The sequence below is a fragment of the Schistocerca gregaria genome, chromosome 9, assembly GCF_023897955.1.
Source record: "Schistocerca gregaria isolate iqSchGreg1 chromosome 9, iqSchGreg1.2, whole genome shotgun sequence".
Lineage (NCBI taxonomy): Eukaryota > Metazoa > Arthropoda > Insecta > Orthoptera > Acrididae > Schistocerca > Schistocerca gregaria.
This window is the reverse complement of record NC_064928.1, coordinates 257,257,073-257,269,450: the sequence shown is the minus strand read 5'-3', so window position 1 is coordinate 257,269,450 and position 12,378 is coordinate 257,257,073. Positions and strand designations below refer to the sequence as shown.

General features: G+C 44.5%; 1 protein-coding gene across 1 annotated transcript in view; it reads right to left on the bottom strand.

Moving 5' to 3' along the window:
• Nucleotides 1-12,378, bottom strand: part of LOC126291821 (uncharacterized) — a 146,333-nt gene that overhangs the window by 15,732 nt on the left and 118,223 nt on the right. The window contains exon 4 of the mRNA XM_049985522.1: nucleotides 5,420-6,409. Coding sequence (XP_049841479.1) covers nucleotides 5,420-6,409 — 990 coding nt within the window. The remainder of the gene's footprint in view (nucleotides 1-5,419; nucleotides 6,410-12,378) is intronic.

Here is a 12,378-nt window from a genome sequence, read left to right as displayed (position 1 = left end):
GACTCGAACTCGGGACCTTTGCCTTTCACGGGCAAGTGCTCTGAAGTGGATGTTTGTAACAGCCACAGCAGACACCCAAATGACAATGCAGATAGTGTAACATACAATAGGCAAGTCAGAGTCATGCGTATAGCATCTCTTTTGAGTGCTATGACTGTTTCGATCATGCATACTTGACTGTATTTCCATTACTTACAAAAGTAGATGGTTTGGGAATGGGCACACTATCCGAAAATAGTCACCGCCAATAAATGAAGGCTATTTCGTAATGCATGGAATTCCAACCATTTATTTGAATAAAGGAAAAGTTGCGGTTCTACTTCACATTCAGTATGCTAGAGGTCCGTGAAAGATTATAGTTACAATAATAAGCTAGTGAACTGTAGAGATGGAAAATTAACAACACTTATAATAACAGTAACAGTAATAATAAAGACATCTACAAGTATTTAGGCGTCCTTTAACAAAGACAGCTGATATTCAATATGCATCACATGCCTCCTTGGAGATCAGTACTGTGTTCTGGTTTTGAACTCGAGTCTGGAACTTTTGCGTTTCGTGGGCAAGTGCTCTACCAACTAAGCTATCGAAACATGACATATGACCCGCCCTCACACGAGGAAAGGTGCAGGGGAAAGTAAATTTGTGAGGTCGCGTCACGAGCCGTCCTTCCACAAATCAGCTGCGAGAGCACTTGCCCACGACATGCAGACATCCCAGTTTTGGGTCCTCGTCCAGCATACAGTTTTGATCTCTCAGAAAGTTTCAAATCAGCGCACTCTCCGTTGAAAAATTAACATTCATTCTGGAATGCATCACGAAATCATGTGTACCACAAGAACTTCCTTTTTGGTAAACGAATTTGGAAAAGTGTATTTTGTAGCCATCAGTGCATATGCAGTTCTATTGCTGACTTATATTTCTGGCCTCATTAATATTATAAGACAGGTCTGAAGGAAATCCAGAGGAAAACGTGGTCATTTCTTACGAGACATCTCACTGGCAGTCTTACTATGTTGACTGCTGGGCCGCGCGGGGCAGTGGTCTGGGGCGCATTGCCACGGTTCGAGCAGCTACCCCTCTCGGAGGTTTGAGTCTTCCCTTGTGATGTCCTTAGCGTAAGTTAGATTAATTAGTGTGCAAGCTTACGGACCGATGACCTCAGAAGTTTGGTCCCATAGGAAGTTACCACAAATTTTCAATTTCGACTGTTAAACGACAGTTCAAAAATGGTTCAAATGGCTTTGAGCTCTATGGGACTTAACTTCTAAGGTCATCAGTCCGGTAGACTTAGAACTACTTAAACCTAACTAACCTAAGGACATCACACACATCCATGCTCTAGACAGCATTCGAATCTGCGACCGTAGCTATCACGCGGTTCCAAACTGTAGCGCCTAGAACAGCTCGATCACCCAGGACGGCTAAACGACTGTCCATGCCGCTTCAGAAACTAGGGGGTGGGCTGACAGATATCGAGCAGCTGTATGATGAACAACTTCTCATCGTGGTGCAATACTTTGATAGGAGCACTCAGTAGGATACCTCTGATGTGCATCATTAAATTTCCAAACTGGTGTACCAAAGAACAGCAGCAGTGGCTGTTTACTATTCCACGAGTGAAAGAACCTTTCCTGTGTTCTACGAGGTGCATTCAAGTTCTAAGGCCTCCGATTTTTTTTCTAATTAACTACTCACCCGAAATCGATGAAACTGGCGTTACTTCTCGACGTAATCGCCCTGCAGACGTACACATTTTTCACAACGCTGACGCCATGATTCCATGGCAGCGGCGAAGGCTTCTTTAGGAGTCTGTTTTGACCACTGGAAAATCGCTGAGGCAATAGCAGCACGGCTGGTGAATGTGCGGCCACAGAGAGTGTCTTTCATTCTTGGAAAAAGCCAAAAGTCACTAGGAGCCAGATCAGGTGAGTAGGGAGCATGAGGAATCACTTCAAAGTTGTTATCACGATACAAACTGTTGCGTAACGTTAGCTCGATGTGCGGGTGCGTTGTCTTGGTGAAACAGCACACGCACAGCCCTTCCCGCACGTTTTTGTGGCAGTGCAGGAAGGAATTTGTTCTTCAAAACATTTTCGTAGTATGCACCTGTTACTGTAGTGTCCTTTGGAACGCAATGGGTAAGGATTACGCCCTCGCTGTCCCAGAACATGGACACCATCATTTTTTCAGCACTGGTGGTTACCCGAAATTTTTTTGGTGGCGGTGAATCTGTGTGCTTCCATTGAGCTGACTGGCGCTTTGTTTCTGGATTGAAAAATGGCATCCACGTCTCATCCGTTGTCACAACAGATGAAAAGAAAGTCCCATTCACGCTGTCGTTGCGCGTCAACATTGCTTGGCAACATGCCACACGGGCAGCCATGTGTTCGTCCGTCAGCATTCGTGGCACCCACATGGATGACACTTTTCGCATTTTCAGGTCGTCATGCAGGATTGTGTGCACAGAACCCACAGAAATGCCAACTCTGGAGGCGATCTGTTCAACAGTCATTCGGCGATCCCCCAAAACAATTCTCTCCACTTTCTCGATCATGTCGTCAGACCGGCTTGTGCGAGCCCGAGGTTGTTTCGGTTTGTTGTCACACGATGTTCTGCCTTCATTACACTGTCGCATCCACGAACGCACTTTCGACACATCCATAACTCCATCACTACATGTTTCCTTCAACTGTCGATGAATTTCAGTTGGTTTAACACCACGCAAATTCTGAAAACTAATGATTGCACGCTGTTCAAGTAAGGAAAACGTCGCCATTTTAAGTATTTAAAACAGTTCTCATTCTCGCCGCTGGCGGTAAAATTCCATCTGCCGTACGGTGCTGCCATCTCTGGGACGTATTGACAATAAACGCGGCCTCATTTTAAAACAATGCGCATGTTTCTATCTCTTTCCAGTCCGGAGAAAAAAAAAATCGGAGGCCTTAGAACTTGAATGCACCTCGTACATATCTGACATATCTGAGAAAGTTGATGTAACACTTGTAATGGAAATGCTCAATCGCTCATTTCCTTCATTTAATGAACAACTCAGTAAGTTCCATAAATTCGCGATGCAACCCAGTAAATCTCAGTTTGCAATTTCACATTTATTGTAGTCTGAATGTCATAAATAAAATGGTTATGTGCACTTATATAAAGCACATAATTTGAACATGAATACTGAATATATTTAAAAAATAAATCTTGTTGTCTGATATGAATACACTACAAGTCACTGATGTTGACACTGTTATCTAGAAACCGTCAGTGTATCTGCAGTGAAATTTTTGTATAAGTACTGAGAATTGCAAGTGTTGTGTTCTTTCTGTGAACATTTGCTTGAATTATATCATTTGGTATTGTGAAAGAAAACTAGTGCGAATTTAAATTGAAAATAATATATCTTATAAAATGAGTCCAACACCCTTTTGCGCAAAGTATGATTAATACATAGTGCAAGGCACTGTACCGAGATTTAGAATACGATATAATAGACATCATCAAAAAGGATAAGTTAACATAATTACTTACAACATTCACATTGAAATTAAAATTCAAGTCCCAACAGTGGAGATCTTTGCTTCAGATCTTAAGGCAGTTGGAGAACATTGAGTCATGCCAGTTCACTGTCAAGGAAGTGAGATTTTCTAGAAACTTCATAATTTTAAATACTAATATTTGGGCAAAGAGAGGGTAACGGGTTTAGATACTGTACGAAACTCGTCATTGGCTGTGATTCCTCTTCGGGAAGGGGATGGCCTTAACTGTCCGGAGGTTGGACAAGGTACGAACTTTAAGAGCAAGACTATTGAGTTCCTTGAGCTTTTTACAAAGATGCCGGAGCCATGATATTATACATAAATTTGCGAAAGTGGTACATTTTATCAAGGCTGTTGCAGCTAATAAGATTACTCGTAAAGCGAGTTTGGCATTGGTTAAGGAGAGAATTAGATATATTCGCAGGAAGTTGGATTTTATCTCGGCAGAGTTGTATCATTTACATCTGAAGATAGCAGCTAAACTCCCACCTATTTTTTGGGAATGGACTGATGGCATAACATGGGCCAAATCGGACTGGATTCATCAAGATTCCACTGCAAGACAAGTGGCGAAATTCGACCGTCTGACTACTCAGTCACAGCAAGATGTGTGTTTTAAATCTTTTGTTTTTAATTTTACAAATAAGGACTTGGACAATGCGACTATGTCAGTTTTAGAAAAGAGGGTCATTCCAACAAGTAACGCTTCCTAGTATAGTCCACAAATTGAAATTCTTTTGTTAAATTAGGTCAACTTGCTTGGGCAAGATATGATCGTAACACTCATAAATGAACGATCGACAATGTCTGGACAGTAATTTTCAGTTCTAGCATTCACTCGACAGCCAGGACTCTCGAAAACACTGGTTGGAACCAAGAGATTAGATCTATTAGGGTCATTCCAAAAATCAATATTCCCCACTTTTTGTGTTGACTTTGAATGCCTGAATCAGATCAGTTCTCATCCCTCCTCATGAACAGCATCTCGATCAAGTCATCTGTGATGATCGGTGGATTACGACCGTGGAGAGGGACTTTCTTACCCAAGTCGACCTTGCTCAGCTACATTCACTCTGTCTCTTCACGAATAGCGACTCAATCAACTCATCCTTGATGATTGGCAGATGTAGATCAAGGAATTGTATGCAGAACTGAACGTCGTTTGTATTGGCTGCTAGGCAATATGTTGCGCAACCTTCGTTACCCGCTATATGTGTGTGAGATGGGTCACGCGGAATCCAAAAGACAATCTGTGGAATGACAGCATTCAAATATTTCAACAAATAGGTAGTTCAAGACCGAGCCATCAGCTGATGAACAGATGTGCGCAGCCTTCTGGGACAGGTTGCGTAAGGTACTTTTGAATATCCTGGATCATAAAGCAGCTGTGAGTTCAGAACGCTTCAAGACGATACTGACTAGGCAGAAAACCCGAATTTCTATAGTCGACCTAGAAAAGAAGACAAATTTCCGCTTGCCAGGCTCCACAATAGTTTTGCTACCGTGGAATGCATTGTTAAATCTGTCTGGACTGTCCAACGACATCAGCCATAGAGTCCTGATTTAGCAATTTCAGATTTCCATACCACTGAGCCTAAGAAAGAGAGACCATGTGGCCAACATTTCCACTCAGAAACAAACCTGTCAGATGGTAGTTAGCCTCATCAGGTTCAAGTTGCTAAGAGCGCGATATGCAGCCTCTTGTTCATCGTGGGCAAAAGTACATAAATAATGTGGAAAAATTTTGTCATTGAGCTTTCTGTATCTGCTACAGTTTCCATGAAAATGATTGGGAAATGTTGGTCTGATAAAGGCCTAATAAGGTACTCCATTGTCCCAGACAAAAACGAAAAATATGTGTCTGAACGTAGACTTACCATACGTGAGAGATCCGAAGTGGGGCAGAGGGCGCCATCATTGTCATTGTCACGAGGCACATCCCATATCTGGCGCCGCTTTGGATCATCTGGGAACATGCGCCCCCCTGGCAAGGGCCATTCTGTAGTGGTCGACCTAGCTCCACTTGCAGAACATTGTGCCAGACTGCGACTGGTAGACAACTTGTTACTGGAATGGTCAGAAGCCATGCTCGAGCACTTGCCACCAGGACCAGGGTCGGCATCTTGTCGCTGCTGCAAGCCGTCAGCTGGGGGGTCGGAACTTCCACCGGCTGATTGACCTGTGTGGTCAGCTGGTTTGGTACTGTCACAGCTGACCAGGTAGGCCGATCGATCAGGATATTCCAAGGTGTAAGTGCAGAAACGCCTGCCGTTAGGTGGCTCTGAAGTCCCACCAGGAGCAGCTTCTTTACTGGACAGCGTCTTCTTCGCAGTAGCGGGTGGCTCAGAACCGCCACTGGAGGACTGCCCAACATGGTCAGCTGGCTTGCCACTGTCACAACTGACTTTGTATGCTGACTGAATAGGGAATTCGCGGGTGTGGCTGGATAACAGCCTGTCTCTGAAGCCCTGAAGCTCTGAAGTCCCAACAGGAGAAGGCTCTTTACCGAACAGTTGCTTTTCGCAAGTAGCCGGGGGCTCAGACCCACCGGTGGAAGTGTGGTCAGCGTGGTGGGCTTTCTTGGTGCCGCTGCAGTTGACCTGGTAGGATCCTCGGACGGGGAGCCCCACGCTGTGTCGCGCGCCTCCCACCTTGGCCTGCACCGCCTCCTCCACCTTGTGCTTCATGTCCCTGACCACCTCCGCCAGCAGGTCTCTGAACTCCTCGCGGCCTCCCAGCTGCCTGCCCAAGGTCACGGCCAGCATGAACTGGCTGAACGACGATCGTCTGGCGAAGTACTTGGCGTCGTCTGTGTTGCACAAGAAGCCAGCTCTGAGGCGCCACTCGCGAACTGACGGGGACACCACCTACTCAACAGACAATAAAATTATGTTCTTCCATACTCTAGATCATCCATACCTGATGATATTAAAGAAAAAATCCAGTTGGTTTTCTGTTTCGATTTTGCCTCTAGAGTTTGTACTCTATTGACCCACGTAAAAAACAAGTTCACACTGCACACTTAATTGTACAAAGAAAACACATAAAGTCGTATTTATGCAGGGTGAAAAGTATTTAAACCGACAGACTCTGGGAGTTTGTAGGGGACATCAAAACAAATATTTTTCGCTTATGTCATTTTTTCCTATGAGGAGTATTTAAGCCGCTAGAGGAAGATTTCTCTGGCGGCAAATTAATTAAACCAACAAACAATTTTCCGTTTCTTTATGATCAAGAGACAACACATCAACACAACCCAATTTCATTTACAGTTGATTTTCAAAAATGCCTCCATTGACACGAAAACAAAAGTTACACCGTCGGATCATGTGCTGTCTGACACAGGCAAAAACCACAGAAGTACCCTGAATTGTTCCTGCTGCTTCTGCTGCTGCTACTATCCAGGCAACCAGATACTCTTCTGATGCAACAGGAATTGTGTAAACAAGGTTGCGCATCTCTCCCCACACAAATAAGTCCAGAGGGTATATATCTGGGGATCGAGCAGGCCATGGTACAGGATCACCTCTGCCAGTCCACGTTTCTGGGAACCGTCTGTCCAGGAATCGACGCACACGACGACTGAAATGTGCCGGCGCCCCGTCATGTTGGAACCACATGCGTTGTCTTGTAGGGAGCGGGACGTCTTCCAGCAATTCTGACAAAGCTCTGGCGAGAAAATTGCAATAGTGCCTGCCATTTAATGGCCTAGGTAGCAGATACGACCCAATTAGACAGTCCCCAACAACACCGACCCACACATTAACGAAGAACCGCACTTGATGAGCGCTAGTAACTGTGGCATGTGGGTTATCCTCACTCCAAACATGCGAATTGTGCATGTTGAAGACTCCATCCCGCCCGAACGTTACCTCATCGGTAAACAACACAGAGGATGGAAATGTAGGATGCACTGTTCCAGGAACCACTGCGAAAACTGTGCTCTGGGTGGAGAAACAACTGGTTCCAGGTTGTGGACACTCTGTAAGTGAAATGGACGTAACAATTACTCTCGAAGGACTGTTCTTACATTCGTCTGATTCGTCCCCATATTAGGTGCAATAGCACGAGTGCTGATTGAAGGATCCCGCTCCACATGCTGCAAGACAGCTTCCTCAAATTGCAGCGTTCTTACCGTGCGACGGCGTCCCTGTCCAGGTAATATGCTAAGTGACCCGGTCTCACGCAGACGCTGGTACACAGCAGCAAAGGTCGTATGATGTGGGATACGGCGATTAGGATATTGTTGTTGATAAACACGCTGTGCAGCTCGTCCGTTGTGGAGCGCTACGTAGTATGCACCAACCATATCAGTGTACTGACTCCAGGTGTATCGCTCCATTAGCAAATAGAGACGATGCACTACTACACTGGTGGACAGCAGTTGCCTACAACTGAAGGGCGTAATACGCCCTATAACAAGTGAAGACCGTAATACGGCCTCCACTCGTTTAAATAATCCTCATAGGAAAAAATGACATTAGAGAAAATTTTTGTTCTGATGTCCCCTACAACCTCCCAGAGTTTGTCGGTTTAAATACTTTTCTCCCTGTAGAATTAAAAGCTCAAGTTGTCGCATAATTTTGCACAGTAAATTTCTAACAAAAAGCGAGATAAGTAAATTAGATATTTTTGTGTTACTACTTAACACTCACTATTACTTGAACTGAAGATCTGGGTTGGGTTGGGTTGTTTGGGGGGAAGAGTCCAAACTGCGAGGTCATTGATCTCATTGGATTACGGAAGGACGGGGAAGGAAGTCGGCTGTGCCCTTTCAAAGGAACCATCCCGGCATTTGCATGGAGCGATTTAGGGAAATCACGGAAAACCTAAATCAGGATGGCCGGACGCGGGATTGAACCGTCGTCCTCCTGAATGCGAGTCCAGTGAAGAACTGGATGTTAGTAAACACTGCAGAGTATTCCGTATACCCTTAAACAAATTAACAAACACTCTATAAAGGCTAATGTCTTCAGTACACAAAGTGGATAAGCTTACTGAGGGAAGTTGTATCCGATATTCATAAATTATCATCGTCATCATCATCATCATCATCATCATCATCATCATCAAATCGGCGATCGAGGATCCTGCAGCTGATGTGCCGACCTTACAATGCTGCTCCATAGATGGCAATACAGTGCACTTTGGATCCAGTTGTCACGTACTCCCATCGCTTTCTGCGTCTTCCGACTGCACGGGTAGAATCAAGTCTTCCCATACGTAAGGCTTTTGCCCAAGAGGTGTCTGACCTGCTGCCAAGCTTATTCTCCGCGTTTTCAGTTTCTGAACGAAGATCGGTTGCCTCATCAGCTCGATATTTATTAATCACTTCAAAAATTCTGAGGTTTGATAGTCAAATTTGGGACACGCAAACAAGACGTGATTTGTATCAACTTCTGATCCAAACTCACACTCAAATGCAGGAGAAGCGTAATGTATCTTAAATCTAGTTAGATCTGCAATAAAATACAGATTGTCACGTGACTGTTTGCCACGCGCATCGCTGAGTTGAACCATAAATACTGGTTATATGGAGCTGTAGGTGAGAGAAGATGCACGATTAAAACCGAGTCGAATGATATTGGAAATCAATCATTAATCAAAATGAGTCATCGTGGAACACGGCCTTGTAGGAATCTGAAGATGTTACGCCACTTAATATCCACCTGATGTTTATTGTGACACGTTCCACATCTCTCACCATTGACGATTTCTCTAGTTCTTGTATTATACTGAAGCACCAAAGAATCTGGTATAGGCATGTGTATTCAAATACAGATATATGTAAACAGGCAGAATACGGCGCTGCGGTCGGTGTCTGCCTCAGTTGTTACACCGGTTACCGGTGCTAAAATGGCAGGTTATCAAGATTTAAGTGAGTTTCTACGTGGTGTTATAGTCGGCTCACAAGCGATGGACACAGCATCTCCGAGGCACCTTCAAGAATCCGGTAAAACATCAAATCTCCAACATCGCTGCGGCCGGAAAAAGATACTGAAACAACGGGACCAACGACGACTGAAGAGATTTGTTCAACATGACGGAAGTGCAACCGTTCCGCAAATTGCTGTAGTTGGACTGTTGATGATTGGAAACATGTTGCCTGGTCGGACGAGTCTCATTTCAAGTTGTATCGAGTGGATGGACGTGTACGGGTATGGAGACAACATCATGAATCCATGGACCATGCATCTACATCTACACCTCCATTTACATACATACTCCGCAATCCACCATACGGTGCGTGGCGGAGGGTACCTCGTACCACAACTAGCATCTTCTAACCCTGTTCCATTCCCAAACAGAACGAGGGAAAAATGACTGCCTTTACGCCTCTGTACGAGCCCTAATCTCTCTTATCTTATCTTTGTGGTCTTTCCGCGAAATATAAGTTGGCGGTAGTAAAATTGTACTGTAGTCAGCCTCAAATCCTGGTTCTCTAAATTTACTCAGTAGCGATTCACGAACAGAACACCTCCTTTCCTCTAAAGACTCCCATCCGAGTTGCTGAAGCATTTCCGTAACACTCGCCTGATGATCAAAACTACCAGTAACAAATCTAGCAGCCCGCCTCTGAATTGCTTCCATGTCCTCCCTCAATCCGACCTGATAGGGATCCCAAACGCTCGAGCAGTATTCAAGAATAGGTCGTATTATTTTTTTATAAGCGGTCTCCTATACAGGTGAACCACACCTTCCCAAAATTCTATCAATAAACCGAAGACGACTATCTGCCTTCCCCACAACTGTCATTACATGCTTATCCCACTTCATATCGCTCTGCAATGTTACGCCCAAATATTTAATCGACGTGACTGTGTCAAGCGCTCACTACTAATGGAGTATTCAGACATTACGGAATTCTTTTTGCTATTCATCTGTATTAATTTGCATTTAGCTATATTTAGAGTTAGCTGCCATTCTTTACACCAATCACAAATCCTGTCCAAGTCATCTTGTATCCTCCTACAGTCACTCAACGACGACACCTTCCCGTACACCACAGCATCATCAGCAAACAGCCGAACATTGCTATCCACCCTATCCAAAAGACCATTTATGTAGATAGAAAACAACAGCCGACCTACCACACTTCCCTGGGGCACTCCAGATGATACCCTCACCTCGGATGAACGCTCACCATCGAGGACAACGTCCTGGGTTCTATTACTTAAGAAGTCTTCGAGCCACCAATCCCATATGCTTGTACCTTAGTTAGGTGTCTGCAGTGGGGCACCGAGTCAACGCTTTCCTGAAGTCTAAGAATATGGCACCCGTCTGATACCCTTCATCCATGGTTCGCAAGATATCATGTGAAAAAAGGGAGAGTCGCGTTTCGCAGGAGCGATGCTTTCTAATGCCGTGCTGATGCGTGGACAGCAACTCCTCTGTCTCAAGGAAATTCATTATATTCGAAGTGAGAATATGTCCGAGAATCCTGCAACAAACCGATGTTAAGGATATTGGTCTGTAATTTTGAGGATCCGTCCTTCTACCCTTGTTACGTACAGGCGTCACTTGCGCTTTTTTCCAGTCACTCGGGACTTTACGTTGGGCAAGAGATTCGCGATAATTGCAAGCTAAACAAGGAGCCAATGCAGTAGAGTACTCTCTGTAAAACCGAATTGGAATCCCATCAGGACCTGGCAATTTATTTATTTTCAACCCATTCAGCTGCTTCACAACCCCAGGGATGTCTATTAACTATGTCTTCCATACGGGAATCTGTAAGAGACTCGAACGGCGGTATGTTTGAGCGATCCTCCTGTGTGAACGATTTCTCAAATGCTAAATTTAAAATTTCAGCTTTCGTTTTGCTGTCTTCCGTTGCCAGGCCAGACTGATCAGTGAGTGACTGGATGGAAGCCTTCGACCCGCTTACCAATTTTACGTAAGATCAGAATTTCCTTGGGTTTTCAACAAGATCTTTTGCTAAGGTATGATGGTGGTAATGGTTGTATGATTCGCGCATCGCTCTTTTTACAGCAGCACGAATCTCTACTAACTTTTGCCTCGTGTTGACTGGGTGTTGTGTGATGTCCTTAGGTTAGTTAGGTTTAAGTAGTTCTAAGTTCTAGGGGACTGATGGCCATAGGTGTAAAGTCCCATAGTGCTCAGAGTCATTTGAACCATTTTTACTAACTTTTGCCTGTCCTCATTCTCCCGATTTTTCTTGTAGCGCGAGTGCAACTGTCTTCCTGAGCATTCTCCGAATTGCGCTGTTAAACCACGGTGGGTCTTTTCCATCAGTAACCCACTTTTTCGGCACATACTTGTCCAATGCGTGATTTTCAATGTGTTTAAAATTTCCCCGTAATTCTTCCACGTCCATCGTACCGCAAGTAAATGAAGTCGATTCACTTACTAAGTGGGATGCTAACAACTGCTTATCTGCTCTTTCTAGTAAGAATACTCTCGTAGCCTTGATGACCGACTTTTCACTTTCGTAACCATAGTCGTAATGACATCATCATGAACACTAATCCCTGTCTCAACACTGACCCGTCGATGAGGTCTGGTCCGTTCGTGGCTACCAGATCCAAAATATTTCCATTACGCGTTGGCTGCCAATTTAGCTGCTGAAGACAGTTTTCGGATAATGTGTAAAAAGTAATTCACACGGCGGCTTGTCTGTACCACCTGTAATGAATTCATAGACATCGCAGTCTATACTAGGTAGGTTGAAGTCGCCTCCGACTAGTATAGCATGATGAGGGTACTTGTGCGATACAGAGTGTAGACTCCCTTTGAATGATTCTAGAACTGTCGTGGTGGAACTTAGTGGCAGCTAATAACACCCAACAATTAACTTTATTTCTCGTAGCCCTGTTAA